The following is a 27,900-nucleotide window of genomic DNA, read 5'->3' as shown; positions in this document are numbered from 1 at the left end:
GTAGAGTTGAGTGTGGAGGGCCCTTTACAGCTGCGTTCATTGTAAAGGTTGTGCGACGCATCCGTAAGTAAGAGCGAGAAAGCGACCAAGGTCATTGTGCGACGTACCCATAAGTAAGAGCGAGAAAGAGATATCGCTTTTTCGCTCTTACTTATGGATGCGTCGCACAATAACCTTGGTGCGGTGCGATGGTGTGTTATGCCCATAAACCATAGACCAACCATAGACTTAATTTAACTTATTGTAAAGCTTTATTTAAACGTACAACCATCGTACAACCAACACATGAACAGCAATTCTCTGCATTTTTCAGAAAACCTCAAATAGTTTATCTGTTGACATGGTTGACATCAAAAATGACATGACATGACAACTTCTCTCACCGATTGTTTCGTTTCGATTCGATTGTCACGTACGATACCGTACCGTTGAAGATATTAATTATTTGTAACAATGGCTGTACCGGATTATAAACTTAGTGCAGTTTTATATGGCCATTCCTTAGACGTGCGATGTGTGGCGAAGACCAAAGAATCCTGTATATTGTCTGCCTCTCGCGACCGAACCGCTAAATTATGGCACCCTGAAGGGTTAGTGGTTTTGAACAATCATCCTCGACTTTAGTGCAAATTCTTTGTGTAGTTGAAATTTTGTTGATTAATCGGGGTATTTTTTTCTTCTTTCTGATCAGGGTTAAAGATTTCATCAACGCAGTCACATATAAAGGGCACAGAAACTTCGTTTCATGTATTTGTTGGCTGCCGCCTTGTGAAGCTTTTCCGGACGGCATCGTAGTGACCGGCAGCAACGACAATACAGTTTTAGGCTATAACTTGCAAGATGGCAGCATCGTGCTGACCCTGGAAGGTCATGAAAACGCCGTGTGTAGTGTTACACCGGGTTCTGACTCAGGAATTTTGTTAAGGTATGCTATGTATGCAAGACTAAAGTTAGTTGTGAACGCTGGGCTGTGTTTTAGTGTAATGTTTAATGTTACAGTTCAAGTTGGGACAGCACAGCTAAGGTATGGAATGTGAACAATCCCCATGCCACTCCTGTAACATTGAAGGGACACCAGGCGGCAGTGTGGGCAGTGGTGGAGCTGGGTAATGGGACATATGCCACAGCCTCGGCTGATAAGACCATTAAGCTGTGGAAAAAGGATGGATCTCTTATAACCACACTGGCAGGTAATTCTTTATTTGAAAAAATATTGGTCTAGGGGTAACCTCATTTTCTCGAAGATAATGAAGTCCATTATCAACTGCCAGTTCCTCCGGTACCTAGAGAACCACCAATTGCTTAGTGACCGATAATACAGTTTTTGTAGAGACTGCTCGGCTGATGATCTTCTGGTTTACCTGACACATTGTTGGGCACAGGCAATCAAGACAAAAGGTGAAGCATTAGCAGTTAGTCTGGATATAGCGAAGGCCTCCCGGTACAGGGATGTTGCAGATGCCAATTTTTTGACATCCGCGGAAGTGGATACAGGTGCGAATTTTTAAAGGCTCACATCCGCCCATCCGCGAGATTAGGCACATAAAAAACGTCAAATATTACACTTTAGTAATTTTAGAATGACTCTTCTGTTTTAAGTGTTCTAACGTTAAAAGTTGCAATGTAAAGTGACGGTGGACCAGTCACATCATCAGAGAAGGGCTAGAAAAGTGGACAAGAGACCTTATAGAGTGGTACCCAAGGGGGCAAAAAAGGAAGAGAGGAAAGCCTACTCGTAGATGGTCGGATGACTTTAAAAGGATAGGCGGAGTGGACTGGACCAGGAAAGCAAGAGACCGCGATACCTGGAAGGACTTGGAAGAGGCCTATGTCGGAGGACAAGCTGAAGTTGTCGATGGGAACTAGAAAATAGTAATATATATATAATTATAGAGAAAAATAAGGTATATTTTTAAGTAGATTGTTACAAAACTTCAGAAATAAAGGCTATTTTTATTTTATTTATTTATTTATTTTAGAATGACCTAAAAAAGCCAATGACAGAGAGGAATGGAAGAAGCTCACACAAGACACGCTGGACACCAAATCAAGAAAATGATGCGAGGAAAACTGATATACAAGGATGTGCAGTTTAGTTACCAGCAATGAAGGCTATAATAATAATAAAATTAAAAAAAAAACGAAACTTAGTATTTGAACAAGAATATAGGTGCCCCACAAGCGCATTACTATACTAGTCCAAATAAAACAAACTTTTCACTTCTTGTCGCTGACCGTCATAGGCTAAAGTGCTCGGTCGACAAATCACAAAAACGAAAAGAGATTCCTATTGGCTAATGACGAAAATACCTAGCTACGCTCCTGTACCTACCTGTTCCACATCCGCATCCGCATTAAGCTCCGCATGTTGAAAATAATGCGGAAGTTCCGTGGTTGCCGATGCGGATGCGAATATTCGCAACATCCCTGATCTGGTACCCACAACACAAGCCTTTTTGAGATTACTGTGAGTAGGCTTGTGCCTGCTCGGTCACTACAGAGAGCGCTCCGCTCTCGGTCAATCGGTCAAACGAACTAGTTCGGTCTTTTAGTTCCTTTAGTTCAGTTCGGTTGTTGAGAGCCGGGAATTGGATTTTTTCCAATATTTAGTAACTGAATACAATTTAACTTGTACAATACGATTTGTCGATATCAAACATTAAAACACCTTAACAATACAAAAAAAAAAAACAAATATCAGATTTATGAAAAATATTTGATTTTCCTTCGTATTTTACGGGCTTAGGAGTGTCACGTCGTTCATTCATCTCGTTCACACTCGTGCCAGGGACAGTGCCAACCGTTTCGTTCCATCCATTTACCGTTTCACTCAGTCAAGCGCTCTCCACTCCCACTGAACTAAAGGACCTAAAGACCGATTAAGAGCGTGCAAAAAGATTTAGTTCCTTTCGGTCCTTCACGGGATTTCATTCTTAACAGTTCTTAGTTCATGACCGACTCAAGCCTAACTGTGAGACTAGGACGCTTTGTGGAAGATTGTCTCATAATATTTAATTATTTACCAGGTCACACTGACTGTGTCCGAGGGCTGGCCGTGGCTGGTCCAGACTCGTTTCTGAGCTGCTCCAATGACGCCTCCATCAGACTGTGGGCTAACAAAGGAGAGTGCCTTAACACTTATTATGGACATTCTAATTATATTTATAGGTAAGTTAAAAAAAATGGGTAAACTAATTACGAATTTAAAATACTTAGTGATTATTCGATTTTTTCATCTCTTGCATTACTTACTTACTGCTTACTTACTTATCTCTTGCATTAATGCTTTTTAATCAAGCAGCAATATGCCTTAAAAATACGCACAACTTTTTCACCACCTCTGTAGGAAATTTTGACCCCATGCCTTTTTTTAATTTTCTGTAGCAAACTATTTGAACGTTCATCAGTATGAAAGTTGGTAGGGACCTCATACTATTGTCACTGGGACAAGGTACGAAAAGTACTTGAAATTAAATTACTTGACCGTACTATGATTAGGGCAGCCATGGCAGGATAAAATTAAGTAGAAATTCATTCCTCTTCTTTTTCCTAGCATTGTCCCGGTTTTTGCCATGGCTATCCCTGATGTAAACTTAATCATAATTTAATCATATTTCACATTTGTTGCCAGTATAAGCATTCACCCGGGCCTGAACGGCTGGGCGACGTGCGGCGAGGACGGCTCGGTGCGGCTCTGGTCCGCCGGGGACTGTGTGCGCGAGATCCGCCTGCCCGTGCATTCTGTCTGGAGCGTCGCTTGCATGGACAATGGAGACGTTGTTACTGGTAAACTTTTTTTTTTAATATCTGCCCTGATAGAGTACGGGGTTTTGACTGTTACATCATAAAAAGTACTTTCGCCTCAACTCAAAAGTTTAGTTCGCCTCTTCCATTATACGCTAGCTAGATATAAACTGATATCTGTATTTAAAAACTTGCACTGGGACTTTAATTTTAATATCATATTTACCTTACTATTTTTAATGTTTAGGTTCCAGCGACGGATTAGTCCGCGTTTTCACCAAAGACCCGGCGCGCTACGCCGACGAGGCGACGCTCAAGCAGTTCGAAGAAGACGTTGAGAAGCTGGCAGCCGCCTCGCAGCAGGAGATCGGAGGGTTCAAACTTTCTGAGTAAGTTGACAGTGTCATGTGTAGTGATGGGATAAGTCCGTGTTTTCACTAAAGATCCGACGAGGCGACGCTCAAGCAGTTCGAAGAAGACGTTTAGAAGCTGGCAGCCGCCTCGCAGCAGGAGATCGAAGGCTTCAAGCTATCTAAGTAAGTAGCGAATAATTTCAAGGTTCCAGTGATGGCTTTAATCCAATCACCTAAAATGAGTCGTAGCTTCCGAAACATGAGCACGCCATTTTGCTTGGTCCTGTGCGGTTTCACGCCAGCTTTCCCCGGCGCCGAGCTCACGTAGATCTGCCTCTAGTACATTCGGTGGGCGGATAGAGTAGAGGGCCTCTACTCTATCCGCCCACCGAATGCTTCAGAAATGTAATAAATACTAGTGGCTCTGTGAGCTGTAGACCTCGCGAGCATAGCTTAAGATAAGATGGATGTGTAGAGCTGTCCTGCCGACTAACCACCAAAAGATCTCTTGTTTGAAAAAAATATCAGATAATAGCTGAGATGAGATACCCACATGGTTCAAACCCATGGTACAATTTTTTTTTTAATAAATTTAACATTCTTTTTTAAGTTAAGTGTATGTTATTCTTATTATCAATTGAGTGTCGCGAATTCTTCTACCAATAACTACAAAAACGCTTCTATTGATAGCTTAGTGCTGTTGGCGTGTGAGTCACATTTTTGAGTAGGTAACAAAATTATACATTTACTATGGAGAAAACGTGAAATTTTATTCACATTTTTCTATCTCGCCAATCAGTCCTGTTACGTTTCAGAGGGTAGAATAGCTACAGATAGTAGGTACTTCTTTCATACAATTTCCATTTCGGCAGAAAACGGTTACCACTAACTAATTCTTACAAATCACTTTGATTTTGATGTTGATCGCTTCAGCATAATATATTGTAGTTTTGTAAATTTCGCTTTAAAAATAATTTTCATAAAAAATAGCATGTGAAAAATAAAAGTTTTCATTTTCATACAAACTGTATGGGAAAAGTTTTCCTCGATGGGCTGTATCAGGGATACAGCCGCAGTGGTTGATGTGAAACGTGACGTGGAAGTTATTGCGAAGACTGTATAGATTAATTACCAAAAATTTTTGTTCCCCAATAGCTTTTGTTTCATTCGCGTTTTTCCCCATTCTGCTTTTTAACCAGGCGTTTATTTTTTCAGTAGTTAATTTAATCACACGCGTATGTCCCAGTCGCTTTTTTCCCCAAAGAGTAATACTTCCGAGAACAAGCCCTTATTACCCTGAGCCGACGGAGCCCCGCTACGCGGGGCTCCTATTTCTGGGCGGTTTGCCCTTCGGGCATCTGAAGCTACCTAACGAACCTAACCTACCTACCTATCTATCGACTTAATGTGACTTTCGTGAAAACATTACTTTTTGGGGAAAAAAGCGACTGGGACATACGCGTGTGATTAAATTAACTATTAAAAAAATTAACGCCTGGTTAAAAAGCAGAATGGAGAAAAACGCGAATGGAACAAAAGCTATTGGGGAACAAAAATTTTGGGTAGCTAATCTAAACAGTCATTGCGAAGACCGCATAGGGCCGCTTAGGGACCTCATAGCGTAAAGCAGGCGCCCTGTATGTAAGACTTAAATGTTGGGCTTTACCCTAACCTACAGTGAAAAAGTTGTAGGTAAGGGAAAAAGGCGCCGCAGGCGCCCTGTACGTAATCTTTGCAGTGTAAAAGGCGCCGCAGGCGCCCTTTACGTAAGGCGCGCTTTTGATTGTCGGGCTTCGTTCGACCCGACAGTGCAAAGCCTGAGTGTAAAAGCGCGCGAAGTCGGGCTTCGTCCGACCCTGCAGTGTGAAGCCTGTGTGAAAGAGCGCACTTCGCACGCTTGAATGTCGGATTTCGCCCGACCTTACAGTGTAAAGGGCGCTACGGGCGCCCTGCATGTAATCTTTAAAATATAAAAGGCGCCCCGGGAGCTTCGCGCGCTTGAATATCAGGCTTTACCCGACCCTATATTGTAAAGCCTGTAGGTAAGAGCGCATTTGAGCTTTTTATGCCTTAATTTTCGCACACGGTGTCCTCAAACAAACGCAGTTGTGATATTCCTGTAAAAATGCCACATTTTAACTCTTTTCCAGCTTTTTATAATACCGCGTATATTATTTTTATAATATTTCAAAAGGATCTATCAAATGAACTCAATTGTATCGAAATCGGTTAATGGACTGATGAGTAATTATTAAATAAACACTGCAAATAGGGGTAATTGTAGCTCCGAATGCGTCGTTTCTACGGCAGAATCAGCGCCATATATGTCAGCAGCACATGCAGTTCCGAGTAATAGCTACTTTCGTTGATACACTGATATCAAAACCATTCATGATATATCGCCACCGCGCCATAACACTTTTTCGTTAATATCGGTTTTCGAGCCGAGCCCCTCTACGGGTTTTTAAAGACGTGCACCTTACGTTTCACGTCAAAAAAGTTTGTCAAAAATGACCTTTTTCTCGCATCCTGTAGGTACCTATGTTTTTTCCAAAATCTGTAAACCCCAAAATTCATTGAGGGAAGGTTTTCTAAGACAATTTTCGCGTAGCAGCACGGGATCTGGTAGCTGCCCTCACTGACCCAAACTTGCCCAAACCAACCTGTATACCTGGCTGATTTTTTAATTTCTAAAATTATTGAAATGCTTAGTTGTGGAGATATGTCGAAGGGAGCCACACGAAATCAAGCGCACGAAACTCAAAACCGCACAAGTGCGGGTCGGACTCGCCCACCGAGGGTTCCGTACGTTTTAGTATTTGTTGTTATAGCGGCATCGGCAACAGAAATACATCATTTGTGAAAATTTGGGTTCATTAGATACAGCCTGGTGACAGACAGACGGACAGAGGAGTCTTAGTAATAGGGTCTCGTTTTTACCTTTGGGTACGGAACCCTAAAAATCGGCCCGTTTCGCCTTGACGATGTCACCACCTGTCGAACAAATTAGGTACTACTTAGTTAGGTCACCTGTGTTAAAGTGACATCTTTGTTAGTTATTATTAAACAATGTATAGTGTAAAGGTCACTTACAAACGGCCGTTGAGTAATATTTTCTCGATTTTTTATTGAATTTTTCAATAATATTATTGAATAATTGGCTCCATAAACCCGCTCAGACAAACGAATCTATACTACATAAACCTCAGTTTATGGTGCAAGAAATCTACGTATTTTAAAAGAAAAACTGTAAATAAAATTGTATGAAATTTGGAAAAAGGAGAGAACCACTTAAAGCTAACTAAATGTATGCCTCCGCCGTTCAAAACACTTTAGAAAATTAAAATAACAAAGATAAAACATATTTTTTAGGGCTAGTTAAATAAAAGCTTGTAAAAATGAAACGAATACGCTAAGCCCGCGCTTGATCAATTAATTTCAAAATAGAAAAATAAAAAACAAATTAAAAAAAACAATACGAAATTTAACTTTAAATGTAAAAAACAAAATACAGAAAGTTATGTAGCAGCATACAATTACTGGGGATCGAACCAGGGACCACCCGGTGCAAACGAAAAAAGCGAATGTTTGCAAAACACACCATGATAGTGCTTACCTAAAGCTGACGAAATTCAGCTACTCATTCTCGAGTAAAAACTAAATATCTAAATACCGCCAAAGCCAGCAATACAAACTTTCTGAAATTTACGAAATTTAATCTGTAAACATATCTCAAAAAGAAAATACTATTATGATGTCAATACGACTATTTGTTTAGGCGCGAGCTATAACAACTCCGCCATTTTGAAAAAATTCCAAAAACCGGATCGACAAAAAAATTATATTTAGTCATAGAATTTGGTCACAAAATTTCACGAGAATCGGTTGAGAATTGCGACCTGTAGAGGAGAACATCCGGACATACAAAAGCAAAATGCGCGAGTCAAACCGTAGACCTTCGCTACGCTTCGGTCAATTACCTATTATAAAATCTTTAATTCTCTGTGCACGATTGCGCAATAAGAATATCCCGTCAGGGATGCTGCTATGTATTCAGTATCAGAATGATGTACATATTACCTATTTAGCTAATACATACATATGGCAAAAAGTGGCTGTTTTATTTTAACAATTTTATTTTCAATTAGATCTAAAAAAAAAGGTTTTGACAAGTCATGATTACCTATTTAGCTAATACATACATATGGCAAAAAGTGGCTGTTTTATTTTAACAATTTTATTTTCAATTAGATCTAAAAAGTTTTGGTTTTGACAAGTCATGGTGCTTTTTGCTCCAATAGTGTAAAGGTGCGTTCGACCTAGGGTTTGCTCCCGGGAAATACCGGTACCGAAAATACCGGGAATTCCCGGGATTTAGAGCCAAGCAAAGAACCGGGATTTTAATTTTGAAATCCCGGGAAATACCGGTACCGAAAGTACAAGGAATCAAACCCTAATAATAAGGTTTGGTTAAAATCTCGCACTGTCATATCTGTTTTAGTAAGTGCAAACGACGATATATATTATTTCCGGTACAATATTTGACTGTTTTCTGTTACTTAGCATGAAATAGCATGTTCTTTAAAGAAATATATTTTATCAATCTAAGGCTAATACTTTTACGGCTGATCACATATTAAAATCAAAACAAAAATAGTCTATGGGTTTGAAAATGCTGACAATATAAAATAGCGCAATTTGAAACTTTATGTGCATAAGTGTTTCTTTCTACGATAAATAGGAACAAAAAATAAAAAGACATTTGGAATTAATAAAAATACTCCTTTTAATTCGAACACGGTATAAGAAACTCATAATGATAATACCATTTTTAAAATTTTGTATTTTGCATTTCTGTATTTTTGACCTGTGTAATTATGAATAAAAACATAAACAGATTAGAAAAGAAAATTAAACGATTAAAAAATGATTATCGTTCCTTTTTAAAATGAATTAATATATTACAGTGACACATATGTAGACATAGAGATTTTAACTAGCACGAACGAGGCAACGCTAGTTACTTCCTTCCTTCCGAGATTTAGTTCATTGATATCGTATAATATCGATATCTTATAACTGCCATAATAATGTTATAAATATAAACAAATGTGGCATGTTTAGAAATAAATGAACAAGAATATTATTAATACTAACCATACATAGAAGAATAGAATAGAATAAAATGTTATTCGTAAGCACAAACAAACAAGACATTACATAATATAAAAGAAAACAAAAAATAAGATTAAAGTGCCACGAAATGGTCTCATACACATTACGTTAGTATATAATTAAAAAAAACTCCATGACACATACACCAAGATTGGTTTTCAAATTGCTATCACCAATAAAACCATCACACAGGTTTTCTTACATGATTATCGAAGTACACTACCAACTTCTTTCCCATATTTTCGGGTGTCAAACTTCTTCGTCAATGTAGGCAATGGTTGTGTGGCTTTAAGACTCATAATAATATTTTCGTAAAAAAGAAGTGTGTGTACCTTTACTATGGTACTTTTTATATTGTACCAATATTTAGAGAAAGATGTACGGTCGTTTTACGATTTTTTTACTGTAAATTGTGGTCAAAACTGATTTTTTAAAGCACTCCCGAAAGTACCGGGAAATCCCGGTTCCATCCTTGCCTGGTACCGAAAATCCCGGTTCTTTGAAACAGTACCGGTTCTGCAATCCTTCCGACCGAATGTATCGAATGGATAAACCGCGCAATCTACAGCCAAACTCGCTCCACTCTCGCGGCGCATTAGCTATATTTTTATGCACCTTATTGTTGAAGACCATTATTAAGTCATATTGCTGTGGCGTCAGTGACTTAATTAAAGCACGTGTACTAAGTCCATAAGCAAGTGAAAACAATTATTACTACTGGAAAATAGGGACCTTTTTTAGGGTTCCGTACCCAAAGGGTAAAAACGGGACCCTATTACTAAGACTCCTCTGTCCGTCTGTCTGTCACCAGGCTGTGTCTCATCAACCGTGATAGCTAGACAGCTGAAATTTTCACAGATGATGTATTTATGTTGCCGCTATAACAACAAATACTAAAAAGTAAGAACCCTCGGTGGGCGAGTCCGACTCGCACGTCCGGTTTTTTAACTCTGTTTATATTTACTTCTAGATTGCCCGGCCCAGAAGTCCTACTGGAGCCCGGCAAAACGGACGGTCAGACCAAACTGGTCCGTCGCGGCACCAACGTGAAGTGCTACTCGTGGAACGCGGCCGCCAGCAGTTGGGACGAGATCGGCGACGTCATGGGAGCCAACCCGCCCACCGAGGGCAAGACCATGTTCCAGGGGAAAGTGAGTCCGTTGTACTATACTATACCTATCGCGTCGAATGTTGATCCCTATGACAGTACCTTTAAGTCTCTTTTGGTTAGGCCAAATATATATGTAACTCTGTATAAGATAAGCAGTCTAAGGAAAAAACGTGCCACGGAAAATCAAGATAAATTTATGCTTGAATAGATGGCGCCATACCTTTGGCCTAAACTCGTGTTGACGACGTCACCGTTTGATATTTAACCATTTTAACACATCAGTGAAAGAACATGGGTCAAAGTCATGTGGCGTTCTAAAAATAATAAGAAATAATAAATAAAAATAAAAGATCATTTATCCATATACATATATATACATTTATATTGTATATATATATACATATACATATATATACATTGACAACAAGCTCCTTTTTAACAAATCAAAGTGCTCCGTGATGACTTTCAGCCGTGCCAATAGTCCCTTATTCGCCCAATACCTGCTAGGTCCTGATCCCATAACTCGTGTCGAGTCTATACGTGACTTGGGTGTCATCCTCGACACGCAGCTCAACTTTCATGAGCACATGAAAGCGTTAGCCAATAATTGCTACCAGAGGTTAGGGTTTGTAGTTCGGAATGCGCGAGATTTTGATGACGTCAGGGCTATTAAATTAGTGTACACTGCGTTAGTTCGGAGTAAACTTGAAGCTGCCTCGGTCGTTTAGAGCCCGCATGAAGACAAGTACGTCCTGCTTCTGGAAAAAATCCAAAAAGCCTTTCTGCGGTTCTTATATAAGAAGATTCACGGGTATTACCCATATTTGTACCCATCAAAGTTCCTGCTTGGCGTTTTGGGGTTTAATTCCTTAGAGGTAAGGCGTAACTACGGGCTCTTGACTACTGCATGTAATGTCTTACGGGGGAACTCGGACTGCATTGAACTGGTTGCACAGCTCGTACGCCTGTTCGTACCATCTATAGCTAAGGCTCAAATTAATTTACGACCACGAAGTCCTCACCTATTAGCTGTGCCTAAAACGCGCACTATGTCTCATGGCAAATCACCACTTGTCCGCGCTCTACAGTATATCAACGCGCTCCTCGCATCAGCACCGGAATGTGATTTATTTGCAAGTAGTTGGATGGATCTGTGTAAAGAATGTATGAGGTACTGTGAGGCGATGGATAAGCGTGAATCATCTGTTTTGTATTAGTTTTTTTTTCTTACATTTGTTCTGTTGTCCTTTCTAGACTGTATCATGTACCTAGTTGTATAAATACTTTCTATTATAAATTTCTCAGTGTATTAGTTCGTTGTAATGCTGTGTAAATTTTTTGAATTAATAAAAAAAAAAAAAAAAAATTGTTTGATAAAATTTTTTATCTTTAAATAATTTATTTAATTTGCACACTACATTAAAAATAAAATACAGAATTTGAGAAAATCTTAAAAAATAATATAGTTACATGTAAAAAATCCGCAACGCAGGCTTCGTCAGGTGGCCACAAATTTGATATTTTTATACATTTTTGGTTTAAATCCTGTGTCGATAGATGGCAGTAAATTTACTGTAACTATAAAATGTACTATGACAATAACCCTCTATACACTCTATTCTCTTTGGTTAGGCTTAATAAATAAAAAATACGGTAAAATCATGTCGTTTTTACCGTATTTATGAATGTTACATAAATAAATTAACGTGCTAAACTTCCAAAAATGTCTACAAACATTTTACGTGACAGCTACTGTGTATAAAAATAAACTGTCATAGGCACCATCATTCGACGCGCGATTTATAGAGCTGTCAGAACGGATGGTCACTAAACTAGTCCATCGTCAGCTGGGACGAGGTAGCGACGTCATGGCCAGGGCAAAACCGTGTATGTAGTTTCCATGGTCCAAAATGCGTGTTGTTAGAAAGCTGTCTAACAAAACCGATATTTCCACTTTGGCACTTTATTATAGTGTTAGTATATTTCCAGGAGTATGACTTCGTGTTCAGCGTGGACATCAAGGACGGCGCTCCGCCGCTGAAGTTGCCGTTCAACAAGACCGAGGACCCCTGGGTCGCCGCACAAGCCTTCATACACAAGTCAGTGCCGGTGTTTACTTATATTCCTATTATTATTTTATTCATAATGAAATACAAAATCCGCCACATGTTCGTTATTGCACAAATGTATTCCGCACAAGCAGTATTCGCACCTTGATGGCGATGGAAACTTGTTGGACCAGCCTCCAGGTTCCTTTACCTAGCTACTTTAGTTAAGTTGCGTAACAGATTTTTCACAATAAGTGTTATTAACCTTATAAAACATACAATTAAAAATTTGTTGTACAGTAGCGGAAAATAATCTATATGTATATCTGTTCAAATTCCTTTTCACATTTTTTTTGATATTTCTCAAAAACGGCTCTAGCGATTTCGATGAAATTTACAATAAAGGGACGTATGAAAAGGACAATTCGATCAAACTAGGGTACATTTTTATAATAATTTGATTGCCCGAGTTTTCGCGGTAGCCCGGTGGGAATTAAATTGTAAAGTAATGATTCTTTTTGTAAGTTGCTTATGACAATCTTCCATCCCCTAATTTAAAGGGTTGGGGGTGATTTAGTATTAAAAATCCTGAAATACGTAAATTTCAACTAAATCGGTTCAACGGTTATTGATTCCCCATACAAAATTCCACCCTCCTTTACACCCCTTAGGGGCTAAAAGTTTTTGAATTTTTTGTGTGCTAAGACTATCTTACATACTAAATTTCAGCTTCCTAAGACTTCGGCAAGTACCCTAAAGGTTTTGATAATCATCAGTGAGTGAGTGAGTCAGTGACGAAATCGGGTTTTTTTAGATATGAATAAAATCTAAAGAATAAGAGCTATGCAATTGGAAATGTTTATGCTTAATAAGTCCACTGTTGACATCATCTCCCGAGAATTTTGATTGTCTGGTATAATTTAAACCCAAGTTATGAGGGTTCAAAAAACGCTACAAAAAATGGTAGGTAGTTTTTTCTATTTTTATTATTGAAAATAACAGGTTATACTCTTAACTACTAAATGCTTAAAATTTTGTATTATTTTGAGTTGATTGAGCCTGTTTTTTGTGAGGATCAAATGTCTTTATGGGACCAACTATATTAAGGCGCACATGTGTAGGTACTGCATATTGATATTGATAGAAACTAACATTAAATCACATAATTATTTGAAAATATATTTATGTTTCAGAAATGACTTGCCTCAAGCATACTTGGAACAAGTAGCAAACTTCATCATCACGAATGCCAAGTTGGATTCACTGCCTGCTTCAAGTAATGGGTAAGTTTAGCTGAACACACCTGATATTATTACTATGTACGAGTGGTAAAGTCTAAGAAAAACACGTCCTCCTTAGTTTGACGTCCAAAACAGATGGCCACATGTTTTGCGGTCACTGAATTGTCAAACGTCAACTTAGCGCAAAATGTATGGAGCTGTACAGCGCCATCTCGTTTTGTGGTGCCTCAAATGTTTTTTCATCTCTCCAGCCGGGTGGAAAGTTGCATTTCCCGCCCTCAAGTTAGAAAGTTTTTTTTTTTTATTTGTACTTCGAGCGACTAGCCATATTATTCAGTTAATAGCTCTTATATAAGCTTCCGCATGTTCAGACCAAGTATTATCGATATTAAATGTCAATTGAATTGCATTATTAAAAATATATATATTTTCTCAAACATGCTATGTAATATTGATATTACGTTCTTTATATTAGGCTGGGAAGTATCACGACTCCGGCGCGGCTAGACGAGGGGCCTGTAATGAAATTTCATACAAAGTTGCAGGCCTAGGCCGGGAAGTGCCTCTTTTTTAATTTCCATTTCACATATATTTGTGACACAGCATCATGGCATTCAGCCAAAAAAAAAAACTATAACCAATATTTGCTTATGGTTCGGAATGACATTCTGCCAATACCCCTTTAAAAAAAACAATAAACGATAATTAATATATTTTGCAGTTTTACAAAAATATATAAATAAAACATTATTAACAAATTCCAATAATATTGAATTGCAAATTTACCTACAAATACAGATTTAAAATATAGTTGGTCAAACCAGTTTGTCAGTAAAAAAGAACAAAAAAACTATACTCATCCTTTTCTTTTGGGTGCTAGTACCAGTGTAAGACAAAGATAGTATGATTATCTCTGTCTATGTTTGAAATGAGACAGTCCTTTGATAAACTATATTTCATTTAAATATTAGCGGTAAAAATGTCTACTCAAACACGCGTTGGTGTTTTTTTAATCGTTTTGGAGGTAAAGTTGAACATTTTTCATTGTGTATCTGTAATTCTATTTTATTGGATTTATTGTGCGTTGTTTATTGTATAATATGAGTTCCGACGAAAATATTAAATGAATACCTGTTAATTATACTCCATGTTTAAGGCAACGATGTATGTGAAGCATAATATCAACATAAAAAACTATGTAATCTTAGTTATGTGGCTACTAACACTACAGTCAGAAGGATGCAAGGCGAAAAATCAAAGATACATAAATATACCTTTGAACATTTGTGTAATAAATTGATTAACTACATGTGTAAAATATACGACACGTGTGATAAAGATAGGTACAGGTGGTAGTTATATTTTGTGCCTAGTTTACTTTATTTTCTTTAGAATTAAAACTTTGATTTCGTGGAGATTTCTTTATTTATTTCATTGCATGTTTGAGAAAAGCACTATACATACATCGGCGTGAAAAGGGGTTGTCGGCCTCATAACTATCCGGCCTCACTACGTTCGGCCGTATATATGCATTCGGCCGGCAACCCCTTACTTCCCGGCCTCTGTAGTAATGTACTATTGTTAATAAATCAATATATAGTTTGTCAAAGGACTGTCTCATTTCAAACATAGACAGTGAGAATCATACTATATTTGTCTTACACTAGTACTAGCCCCCAAAAGAAAAGGATGAGTATAGTTTTTTTTGTTTTTATTTACTGACAATTTGGTTTGACCAAATATAGGTGAATTATGCAGGGTAGAGGTACGATGAATGTTTAAAATATTATCATTACATTACACTACATTCATTCATTCAGTTTCACTTTTTTTAAGGCGCGTATAAGTACATTAAGGCCGTTTCAAACAAGTTCCAATTTAAGATCGGATTGTCTATGGTTTTAGAATTTTTTTCCGTGAAACATGTAAATGACGCCAATTCCAGTCCCTAATTTACTTAACCGTCAAAATAATTTGTTTTAAGGAAATATACCTATAACAAACTTACATTTTTTGTGTTTGACTTTTCTCATAGTCGAATTGAAAAGTAGAGTTTTTAACTCGGGCAAAAGTAACCATCTCGCCCTCGAACTATTGGCCAAAATATCTCGGGGTCCACTTTTCTACCCTTGGTTAACATTAACAATCTACTATCGTGGTGACCCTTAAGACCAGCCCTGTGGAGCGTCTTATTTATGGTACTCGTAAATGGATGCCGTTTAGCAAAAATGTGTCAACACACATTAATTTTGAAATAAAATGTCAATTTTAAGCGTCAATTTTTTGAGTTGACATCTTATTGCAAAATGAATGTGGGTCGACGCACTATTGTTTATAAGCATCCAGATGTAGAATGGTTGTCGCATCCCAGGCTGTTCGACCCGTTGACCGGCGAGTCGCGCTACGTGCCGGGATCGGAGGCGCGCGCGACGGGGCTGCCCGCGCCGGCCGCCGCCGCCGCCGTCGACCCCTTCACCGGCGCCGGCGCCTACTCCACCGCGGCGGCCGCGAGGACGCAGCCAGTCTCACAGTCCGACGAGAAACCGCTCATCCCGCACGACGCTTACATCAGGTAACTGCACACTACACATACTGAAACCGTGCCTGGCCGTCAGCCCGGCTCCGATACATCCATTAACAAGTGGCAAATATATCAACGCGTAATAAACACTACTCCATGTCTAAACATACCCAATTTGAAGGCCAGGGCCAGACACGCTTAGCCGTATTGACTCTCCTACAATCTATGCCGTTTAATGACTTTCAGATTCGATCAAGCGAACTTAACCGCGATCCACGACAAGCTAAAAGAATTCAACAGTAAGGTTGGCGATGGATTGAGCGCCCTGACTGAACGACAACTAGCTGATATTGTTAAATTAGGTGAACTGGTAAGTAAACCGATCTATAAATCAAGCCCCCTCATATTAAAATCTACACATCTAAATCGTGCCGCCCGGAGACCTATAGGAATCAATATGACAATATATGTTTATATACTATTTCAATTGTATTTTTTGAATCTTTATTTCAACAAATCAGAAGTGCATTTCTCTTGGCAAGTTTGAGTTTTGGACGGCTAGAGGATAAGAAAATTTTGAAAGATTTAAAACATAATAATTTAATTTAAGGTTTTACTCGAAAAATACTAAAAATAGCTAACATTCAATCTGCTCCTGCCACGTTAGCTGTAGGGCTTTAGGGGCAAAAAAACAAATAGTTTGGCATGTTTCGATACGTTTCAGAACATGTCCAGCTGTATATAGATCGCCTTTAATACCATGACAATACGAACCAGAGCACGAGTCTTCGTGAATGACACGATCTGCAAAATTACATGTTTTTTTTTAAAGAATGATCGTGTCAGAGAGTAATCTCAAGAGAAATAAAAAGGAAAGTATAATAATAGGAATATAAAGGGAAAGGTAAAATAATGAAATTTAATCGCATTAGACCCGGTAATGACATTAATTAAGTCTCGAGAGATTGCAAATTAAAATAAAATAAAATAAATACATTTATTGCTAGTCTTTACAAAGATTTATTTTATTTTCAGAATAACACATATAATCCAGAAACGATAGCATTATTGAAGAAAACTTTAGAATGGCCAAAAGGTAACTTTACAAGCGTTTCCTATAATATAACACCAAATACAACAATTAAGTAATAACATTGGTTTCCACTTTCAGAAATCCTCTTCCCGGTATTGGACGTGACGCGGCTAGCAGTTAGAAATAAAGAAGTCAACGGTCAAATATTCGACACGACGTATGGACCGGATTTCGTCAAATACTTATTGACTTTGTTAGCTCCAGGTATGTACTGCTTGGGACTGTTAAAAATTAGTGGGCAGCATTGTTCTAACACAACAGATACATATAATGTATCCTCGTGCCGCCCACCAAACAAAATTATAATTATAGTTTGAATTATTGGGTTGAATTTCATTTCTTTGAAAACTTTAGGAAACTAAAGAAATGCTATTTTGTTTGTTTTATTAAAGTTGAAACTACATTGAAACAGAGTGTATATCGTAATGTACATTGAGCGGCTCGAAGATATAGGAAGAAATAATTAGATTTTTTGAAGTTTTTGTTAAATTAATATTTTTTTAACTGTCCCAATCTTAATCTTGAGGTTTTGTAATAAAGGCTTGCCTAGACCCATATACGGGGCAACGACGGTAAACATGTTAAGTTGACATTTCCAAACCCTATCTATCTTATTAAATAATCTGTCAACCTTCCTTTCAAATATCAACACTCTTAAACGTTGGGGATCCTTATGTCTAAGATGCAATAAGTGGGTTAATAATACAATTTCCAGGCAATATCCCGGCGAACCAAATGCTAGCGATGCGCGTGCTAGTGAACGCGTTCAGCGACCTGCCCGGCGAGATGCTTGTGCTAGCCGCCCGCGAGTCCGTCGCGCACTGCATCATCTGTCTCACGCAGCTCAGCGCCAACGCGCAGGTAAGACAGGGACAGATATATACTAGTGAACGCGTTCAGCGACCTGCCCGGCGAGATGCTTGTGCTAGCCGCCCGCGAGTCCGTCGCGCACTGCATCATCTGTCTCACGCAGCTCAACGCCAACGCGCAGGTAAGACAGGGACGGAACGACTAGTAGTAGACTAGAGGGACTAGTGAACGTTCTTACAGATATATTCTAGCATAAAAGCTAAATGGAGCCGAATGCAAAAATGTAGAACCTCTTTACTATACGAAAAAACCGCATTTTTTTTATCATCGTAAGGGATTCGCTTGAGGTACTTAATTTTATAAAATCAACTTTAATTCTAATAAATATCTTTGCAACTAACAGATAGCGGCGGCGTCTCTCCTATTGAACTTGTCGGTGGCGCTGGCGCAGCAGAGCGACTCCGCCGACCTCGCCGACTGCATCCTCAACCTGTTTAGCAAGATTACTGACAATGAAGCCTATTTCAGGTATATTAAACACTTTGTTGCTAAATAACAGCATTGATACGATACAAGCGTTTATCGTCGACTGTACTTTTCGGTATAGTATTCTATTATACTCATGGAAGCGATTATAAAAAGCACAACGTCAATGAGTTTGTGTTGTAAAAGCTGCTAGGGCCACTATTGGCCAACTTCGGTCATCAGATTAGTGGAATCATAAAATTATATCGTCATCGGTATTTTCGTTAGCCAAATCAAACATCGAAAACTGGTTCAAATCTTGACTCCACATACTAATATGACAAGTTAAATAAAAGCTTGTAATAAAGTAAAACCTACAACCTAACCTAAATAAAAATAACACCTAGTTCTATTTATGAAAGGTAACATGAAAAGCGACGAAACAGAAAAATAATTGATCGATCGGTCGCATAAGAATCGATTTTACGTACGCATATAAAAACCGGACCAAAATATAAACCGGTTATTTACTAAAAGCAGTTCTTCATCTACCCATTTCATGCGCGAAATAATTACTAGACGCTATCCCGCCGCCTATCGCACAGCTGCTTATGTATACCCTTTTTGTTTACAGAGGCTTAGTCGGTCTCGGGACGCTCCTGGCCGAAGCGCCAAACCGCCTCGTGATCCAGACCAAGATCGTGTCCAACACCGCCGTGCACAACCGCCTCAAGCGGGACAGCGGCGACGCCAACAAGGTCGCCGTGTGCTCCAGGCAAATCCTCAGCCTTTTATAATATTGACAAGCATTAGTAAATACTAACTTATAAATATGGGATCGTTTGGATCCGGCAAGACTCAGAACCGGTTAAATACACCTTTTAATACCGATTTATTCTGGTTCCACTTTTCCTTCAAAACGCGAACGTATTAGGAACCTTTGGCGTTATTCATAAATGCTTGTCAAATCTAACAAACTGTTGATGATCGTTTGTCCCTATCCGTAATTTTGACATTTCTGTTTGTTAGAAAGAGACAAAATTTAAAAGAGGTTTGTAAAAGGTTGCTAAGTTTTATGAATAAGTATGTAAATTATTTTTTACTTAAATTAACCGGTTCATTTGATAAACAGGGGAAACGGACGGTAGGTGGGTGCCAATGGGTGGAAAGAGTTTTCGGCCGGCTGTTGTTTATAACCACTTAATTGGTTAAACCTAAATAAAAACTATAAAGAACGTTACTCTTGAAACCGGATTAAAAATAACGGTTTCATAATAATAATAACGAAAAAATATATCAAATATATAATAAATAATGTTTGTAAATTTAACCGTACCCGAGCCATGGATTGGTATTCTGAATCAGAGAGTATGACATGACATGCAGTTTCGTTCGATTATTTAATAATGTGTGGTAAGTCACAATTTATTTATCTGGAGTGCTATGGGAAAAGGCCGAATCCTCACAATAATTCAATTCAATTCAAATAATGACAACGGAAAGAGTAATATTATTATGTAATGTAATATTCCTTTCTTTAAGCTAACTAATTTATCTACTGCCAGACTGTGGTGATCTTTTATAAAATAATAACAATGTTTAAAGACTTAAAGCGATTGTGAAATGTCATGTTCCGGTTTGTGTTACTCTTTTCGCTGTTAACGCATTCACTGCCAGGGGCGTGGCCTAGGAACAAACTTGTATGTCCGTGTTAAGGGGCCCGGAGTTGTTCGGAACTGTCAAATTTTTGATCTAACAGACAGGCCGATATCGTCCGGCGGACTAGTAATGGGTGGGCCCCTTAAAATATTCTTCATAAGGCTGTTAGCGATTCTTTTCGCTTAATTCTTACATAGTGTTGACTTGCCTGTAGCAATTGAACACTTATGGCGTTATTCATAAATGCGCTACAAGTCTCATAGCTATTAATCGTTTGTCCTAAATCTGTCATTTTGCCTTATGAATTCGTAAGAAAGGGGTAATACATATATTAACTAATAGAGGCTTGTACATTTATGAGTAAGAGGGTTAATTTTTATGACTAAATATATGTGGGTCACAAAATGTTCACATTTTCGTAAGCAATAATTTTCGTACATGAACCGATCTAGTGCCCACTTTAGAAAGAAACACAAACTTTATATATAAACACTATTTAATAATCTTATTTAATATGTAAAGTTATAATACATAATTTACAGTTGCTACGTATCGATAACAGCGGTGTTTATGTTCAATAGCAAAGATTAAATAATTTTATTATAAAAATAATTTTATTTTACAACATTCAGAAGTATGTACCTTCAGCATTAAACTTTTAAGATTACATAATCATTTGATAACTCAAACTCACTAACACTTCAAAACCTCGACCTCACAGTCACAGGTAGATATAAACCCCACCCCCGAGCACCTACGCTCTACGCCCATACAACAGTACCGTAAAACCACCCAACTATAGTACAAAACCTCCAACTACGGTCCAAAACCAACTCGAATAACTTAGTTTAGGTGTAAATATTGTTTTCGTCTCTCCTATTCGGAAATTCACCTTTCATAGGCTGATAGCCGGGGGAGAATTGCATTTCCCACCTAGGGTGCCGCCATACAGCCATATATGCCATATTATTGAGTTAAAAGCTCTCATATTAGCTTTCGCTGCAGATCCGCATTTTCAGACCAAGTATTATCGAAACTAAATGTCAATTGCATTATTTTAAAAAAAGTTAATAAATCAATATAAATGACGATGAATGTTTAAAATGTTATCATTACATTATTTACATTACATTCATTCATTCATTCAGTTTCACTTTTTTTAACCATGCATGATTTTTTCCTTTTGCCCGATATTAATATATGTCACGTAATTGTTTGCTGATTATGGGAAAAATTGTAAAAAAATTATAACATCGATTTTCACTGAAAAATCAGTGTTAGAAGTTGCACAGGCTAAATCATATTTATGTAAATATATAATTTTCAGCAAGAGATATATGAAAAATCTTACTGACATCAGAAAGGTACACTATTTGTAATACACCTATTATAAACTTTTTAAATATAGAATACACACCCCGAAAAAAACGTCCAAAATCACATACTAAAAATCATCAAATTCAGGATTTTTTCAAATTTTCTGACATTTTGTCTTAAAACGAATGTAATTTTTATAAATAAAAATATTGCGTAGATTAAATACCCCTTAGTTAGTTAGTTATGCTGGGCATTTTCCGCAAATCGACATCCAATGTGCCTATTTTGCGTGAAACGAAGTAGCGCTACTCTAACCACCCCGGCTCCTCCACGAAGCCTAGCAAAGTCTTCAGGTTGCTAGTTGCCTCCTTTTTTAGTGTGCAATACCCCTTAAATGCATGATTAAATTAATTAAGCGTATTGTAATTAATTATGCATCATTATTGCTTTGTATACATTTAGAATAGAATAGAATAAGAACAACAAACAACAAAACATTTGGCAACAATATGCATTTAAGGGTTAAGGCGTGTATACTTGCATTAGTTACATTAAGGCTGTTTTAGACACAAACCAATTTAAGATCGGATTGTCTATGGTATTAGTTTTTTTTTTTCGATCAAAATGTAAATGGCGCGAATTTCAGTCCCTAATTCTCTTAACCGTTTCTTTTTTTTATGATTTAGGATGCAAACGAGCAGACGGATCATCTGATGGTAAGCGATTACCGCCGCCCATGGACACCCGCAACACGAGGGGTTGTAAGTGCGTTGCCGGCCTTTAAGATGGGAGTACGCTCTTTTCTTGAAGGTTTGAAGGTCGTATCGGTCCGGAAATACCGCAGGCGACAGTTCATTCCACAGTTTAGCTGTGCGAGGCAGGAAGTTTCTGGAGAAACGCTTTTCTTGTGTTTGACTTTCATAGTCGAAATGAAAAGTAGTGTTTAACTCGGGTAAAAGTAACCAAGTGATATGGTTCACTTTCCACCTGTTAACAATCTACTACCTATTGAATTTTGCTGTTTCAAGGCAAAACATTTTCACACCAAAAAGAAGATTGCTATTACGAATTGAGCTGTGAGCTATACCTATATAGTTGGGTTATACGGTAATCTTAAAGACCCAATGCAATACCACAAAGACTGCAATAGTACCGACTGTTACACGTTTGTGTACTTTGCGTCTCAAGATATGAGCGTTAGTGCTTAAAGGGGCCCACTGATTACCAGTCTGCCGGACGATATCGGCCTATCAGTGAAACCGCCGTTTCAGTTGTTAGGAACTCCGGAACTAAGTCCGGCGGACTGATAATCAATGAGCCCCTTTAAGAGAGATGCATTATTCGGAATGTGATGGATGTGAATGAATTTGTCGATAAACTACATAAACACGAAAATAAAAATATAAAATTCATTAAAAAAAATGTATGAGTAACCATTTGTGACATGGGTTTAGCGCATGCGGCGTATCGTTCGAGTAGACGATTTGTATAACAATCCGTGGCCGTGGCTCTTACATGACGTTTATGCCGAATGAACAATTTAACAGTCATTCGGTAGTCAGTTTAAATGTAAACTAAAATATATATAAAAGCTTAAGAAAGCTATGATATTATGATGATGACCCTCCAAATTAACTTAGTTATAATGCTTATAACCGTCACAGTACAATGAGATTATTGTTAACATTGCTTGAGAGTTCTATAATTATGCATATTACCAGGAGCTTAGCATTCGCTGTAAGGATCATACCCGATTGTCATTCTTGTAGGCAATAATTGGAAAATGGAAGTATTGATTTTAGCACACGGATTAGTACAGTAGTACATCTTTATGCGGATGTTTTAATAAGAAAATTAGGCTTTAGCCCTTAGCATTAGGACTCACAGGAGAGACGCGATCCTAACTTACGTGTACAACCCTTTAGCGCAATGACTCTTCGCTCAACTACGTGAATTATTTAGATAAAGCGATAAATCTCAATTTCTTCAGTCCTAACTAAACAATGTCAACTTGTACCCCCGCAATCTACTTCTTCTTCTTCAATTCCTCAAAGCGTCTGTTCAAGTCATCAAAGTCGATCTCGTCGGGCGCGCTAGAATGATTCCCGGCGGGGCGGTCGGCGGGCGGGGCGGGGATGATGTCGGACGGCACGGACGGCAGCTCGGGCAGCTCGGGGTAGCTGCTGCTGCTGGGGGGGGGGACGCGCGCGCGCGGCTGCGGCGTCGGCGCAGTTGGCGGCATCGGGGTGTCCACGTGGCTGGGCTGGAAATGTGACGCTGTTTATATTCGAGAACGTACTGCACTGAATGTGAAGGACATCCCTACGGTGGCCTTCACATTCAATGCTGATCCGCACGCCGCGCCAGTGAGCGAGCAGGATATCGCTATAACGTGCATGCGTGTCGCGCAGACACGTTGGCGGCGTGTGGATCCAGATCGGTGTGATAGCCGCGTGCACTATGCCAGCCTTAAATACCAATTTTGGAAGCAATCAAGTGTGTAAGATTATGCTGAAGTTTTAAAAGTTTATGATTACAATACTCACGACGCTCACCTATAACTTGTGTTGTCGAGTAAAACCGACCCCTATAGGATGTCGAGTAATTCGAAAATTCACCCGTAATTACATCGAATGGCAGTCCATTATTAGAATTATACGCCAAGCGGTATAATATTTTTCAAATAGCTTTGGTATGCTAGTATGCTAGTGCGGAGACCCCCTGGAATGTCTGTAACCTTTAGCTAAAAATAAAAGATCTTTATTCTTTATGCTGCCAGCTATGATCTTCATACAACTTATAACCTTAAAACGCAAAACTCTAAAAATTGTATTAAGAAGACATGTGTCACCGTACCCATGTTGTTTGAAAAATACTATATTGATTCAAAATTACCTTATATTAACAATTTTTTTTCACACGAACAGTTGTGTCATTAAATATTCGAGTCACTGCACTAATTGACAGGAAGCAAGACAACATTTACTTATTCATTATATATAGGTAAAGCCTAAATCTTAAAACGTGCATCACACACATGCAATAAAAAAAATAAAAACAAAATATTACCAAATCATGATTAATACTGTCGTAAGCAGGAGGTAGGTTGTGCATCTCTTCCTGCAAGAAAAGGTAAGAGCTACTTGAACAAGGGAACAAAATTACAAGACTAAACTTTATTGGGAAAGTCGCTCTTGTAAACCATGGATCACATCGATGTTTAGCCATGTGGCTAAGTGAATAAGTACTGTACTACCTGTACGTATTGTAAGTGCTTGAGCTTATTGGGGAACATATCCATACTATGTGACTTATTTTTCACTGGTGGAATCCCGCCTTATGTGTGACAAAAGGCTTAAACTTGTGACTTTCTAGGGTGATGAATTAAACACAAAGTAAAAACAAAATTAATTATAAAGCAAGCTATTAGGTATTTGCATACACTCAAGCTTTTAACAGGCTTGTGAACCTATAGATTAACAAGTTAATAACAACTTTAACGCGTACCTGTAAGAAGCTGTTGCTAAGATCCTTCGATTCAACGCCAGGGGGCAGGTTGTAGCCCATGGGCGGGTGGCTCGGGCCTGGCGGCGACGCAATGAACCCGCCCGCTTTGCCGCCAGATGGACCCTGATATATGACATATTATATTAAATATTTACGCTACGACATGCAGTTTATGTAAGCTGTGCTGTGCATGTCAAGATGAGATTGGGGACCTGTTTATCAAAAGCTTGTAGCTTGTAATACAAGCGGAAGTCCCTTTTTGACAGCTTTTGTTAGAAATTCTACTTGTATTACAAGCTACAAGCTTTTGATAAACGGGCCCCTATTCAAATTATTTGGCACAAGAAGAATTTGTTTTCCATGCATTTATTTTGAGCTCTTCATTTGCGACTGTACAGACACAGTGGGCGGCGACGTGCTTTGAATATAAACGAGCTGATAGAGTAAATGGAGCTTTTTAATCTGCTCAATAGAAACAAACTGACGCTTTATTCTGTCTTTATCACGCGTCTGTCAAGTCCATAAACCCCCGGGAAATTGTTTTTGCTGTTTTAAAGACATATTATGCAACTTACTCTGTGGCATTTTTTGAAATCAAACATTTCTAATCTAACTGATTACGAACCTGAGGGAAAAAGGAAATGACTCCGTTCTGAGTCATGGCTTGTCCAACAGGTCTCCATCGCCATACAGCGGGGTAACGCTGCTAGTGTGATGGGGACCTTTGGACCCGGCATGGCTCTAAGCGGGTTTCAGTTTGTTAAGATTTGTAGTTAAAGTATTCGATTACTATGTATTTATTATAAAATAAATTTAATATATGTAAAAATGTACTATACAGATAATAGAAAATATTTAGTTATAGACAAATCATACTCACGGAAGGATAACTGAAAGGTGTGACAGTAGGCGGGGGCAGATTAGGCATCTGCGGCAGCGCCGGCGGCTGCGGGAAGCCTATGAACCCTGGCGGCATGGGCGGGCCATTGATGTCGATCAGCATCGCGTCTCGCCCTATTGACCAAATCATTGTAGTGAAACAATATAGAACTAAGGAGTAAGGACACAATCTAGGCAATCAACAACAGTGTTTTAGGTGATTCAATGGCTCTAAAAATACACTATCTCTATAAAAAAGAAACTAAAACAGTAGACTCTTCCATGTCGAAACCTCTCACCTGTCTGAGGGTTTTGACCACCATCAGTGGGACAGGTTTTTTCAAAACCTGGATGCTCCATCCTGATAAGAATTTACACAGGTCTGAATAAAAATAGTTGTAATACAGGTTTTGAAAAAACTTTTCCCACAGGCCAAGTGAAATTGATAGATGACGATTGATAACAGTCACACAATGTTGAGAAATCGTTTTTCGGGGGAAGATACAAAATCTAGGGCTGCATTCAGTCGGTGAATGGAGGTTTCCAATTTGATATCAGCCCTTCAATATAATATGTAATACATGAAAAATATACTATACCTTCTTCTTCCCTCATCACTTGCTCATCCGGAGTGTACTCCACATTGTAATTCTTAGCTATCTCTATAAGGTACCGCTCCACCAGTATCTTGGGAGGGCTCTGAACTGACAGCTTGTGTTTCAGCTTCTCGCTGATTGTGTTTACGCTTTCATTTCTGCATGCATCTGCATATATCTTACCGTACTTGGCTGTCAACAAGTCGGATATAATTTTAAGTTCCTAAAACAAATTATATAATAAAGTCCATCATTACTTTGTAATCACACTTGGGTTAACAATTTCATTAATATTTAATATATTTTCATATTCTAATTAGATAATGCAAGATTACTGCTGTTTCATAGACATTTCTGCCACATAATAGATACTAATGTCAGTAATGTCCCATATGGTAGAAAGGAAGAGCTCTTTATAGCTTCTTTATTCACCTTTGGCCATCTTAAGAAATTTCATTAAAATGAAACATTTAACATGATTTAATTTTTTTTATATGTTGTTTTATAAAAAGTATAACCAGTGCTCAGAAAAAAGGTTCCCCCACAAAGTTTACACTAAGAAATAATATGATATTAAGTTTAAACACTGTCTTTAAAATTTAAAACCTCTTTTACGAGGCAGTAAAATTCTATGAATGTTTTTGTATAGCACTGTGTATAACAAACCTGGACATCAGTGTGCATCCGTGGTGCAACCCAAACGAGGCTGGAAATGGCCTCAGCTAGCCCCTCATCTAGTTCCTTCATCTGTGTCACCAGCCCGAAGCGGGCCAGGATCAAGTCACAATACATCTCTACTATCTCCATGGCTTCTACCATGTAATCTTCTCTGCAAATAATTATACATATTATTACTACCTACTACTTTGAACTTCATACCAATTTGATTGTCAGTTGAAAAAGCTTAAAAAAGCCCATAATTAAAGTAGGTAGGTACAGTGCAGGACACTTAAGATTCACGAAGTAAAATTAGTACATCATGTCGCATGTAAGTCATGTACTATGAACTTAGGTGACTTGTCAGGGCATCATATTGATATTTAGTTTGTCAAGGCCATACCAATTAAATATCTTAACAATCAACAACTACTAAACACAAGCTATGATTTACCTTATAATGTGTTCCACACGGATCTTGGCCCGTTCGCTCTTTCCCGCAGCAATATATTCAGCAATTTCCCTGCGAGCCTTCTGCGCCAGCTCCGTTTTCTTCTTTTCCAACAATTTGAGACGATTTATGGAAAGCCGCAGGTGAGTTTTCAGTTTGGTGTAGTTCGGATTTGTGGAAAACATGTTTGTTTCGGACCTTTTGAGCTGTATCAAAAGAAAACTACAAATATTTTGTACGATACGAGGATGAGCTGGATGAGTAACACAAATA

At 38.3% G+C, this 27,900-nt stretch overlaps 3 protein-coding genes across 3 annotated transcripts in view; 2 read left to right on the top strand and 1 right to left on the bottom strand.

The window, feature by feature from the left end:
* LOC134743078 (calcyphosin-like protein) overlaps positions 1 to 27,900 on the top strand; it is a 403,310-nt gene that overhangs the window by 114,386 nt on the left and 261,024 nt on the right. The gene's annotated exons all lie outside the window — the stretch shown is intronic.
* LOC134743064 (phospholipase A-2-activating protein) lies at positions 384 to 20,832 on the top strand. The gene is made up of 16 exons (XM_063676352.1): positions 384 to 590; positions 692 to 925; positions 1,000 to 1,190; positions 3,027 to 3,168; positions 3,632 to 3,786; positions 3,992 to 4,133; positions 10,243 to 10,423; positions 12,373 to 12,482; positions 13,625 to 13,714; positions 16,044 to 16,244; positions 16,440 to 16,563; positions 17,229 to 17,289; positions 17,365 to 17,490; positions 18,002 to 18,147; positions 18,500 to 18,624; positions 19,196 to 20,832. The coding sequence occupies exons 1-16, from the start codon at positions 454 to 456 to the stop codon at positions 19,356 to 19,358; spliced, it is 2,328 nt and encodes a 775-aa protein (XP_063532422.1). The 5' UTR covers positions 384 to 453; the 3' UTR covers positions 19,359 to 20,832.
* On the bottom strand, positions 20,699 to 27,900 carry LOC134743065 (IST1 homolog). The gene is made up of 7 exons (XM_063676353.1): positions 27,631 to 27,900; positions 27,186 to 27,348; positions 26,523 to 26,742; positions 25,925 to 26,058; positions 25,045 to 25,167; positions 24,607 to 24,657; positions 20,699 to 23,800 (listed from the first exon to the last, which is right to left on the bottom strand). Exons 1-7 carry the CDS (start codon positions 27,810 to 27,812, stop codon positions 23,564 to 23,566), a joined length of 1,110 nt encoding a protein of 369 aa, XP_063532423.1. The 5' UTR covers positions 27,813 to 27,900; the 3' UTR covers positions 20,699 to 23,563.

Source organism: Cydia strobilella, chromosome 7 (assembly GCF_947568885.1).
Source record: "Cydia strobilella chromosome 7, ilCydStro3.1, whole genome shotgun sequence".
NCBI classification, from domain to species: Eukaryota; Metazoa; Arthropoda; class Insecta; order Lepidoptera; family Tortricidae; genus Cydia; species Cydia strobilella.
Note: the sequence above shows the minus strand (reverse complement) of the source record. Positions and strands in the feature narration are given on the sequence as shown.

Excerpts from the sequence above, each read along its gene's own strand:
- LOC134743064 (XM_063676352.1), top strand. The coding sequence starts at position 454 with ATGGCTGTACCGGATTATAAACTTAGTGCAGTTTTATATGGCCATTCC. Across the intron at positions 18,148-18,499 it reads AGCTCAGCGCCAACGCGCAG|ATAGCGGCGGCGTCTCTCCT; the intron begins GTAAGACAGGGA and ends TGCAACTAACAG. Across the intron at positions 18,625-19,195 it reads GACAATGAAGCCTATTTCAG|AGGCTTAGTCGGTCTCGGGA; the intron begins GTATATTAAACA and ends TTTTGTTTACAG.
- LOC134743065 (XM_063676353.1), bottom strand. The coding sequence starts at position 27,812 with ATGTTTTCCACAAATCCGAACTACACCAAACTGAAAACTCACCTGCGG. Across the intron at positions 26,743-27,185 it reads GGATGCACACTGATGTCCAG|GAACTTAAAATTATATCCGA; the intron begins GTTTGTTATACA and ends AATTTGTTTTAG. Across the intron at positions 23,801-24,606 it reads ACAGTATTAATCATGATTTG|CCCAGCCACGTGGACACCCC; the intron begins GTAATATTTTGT and ends TCACATTTCCAG.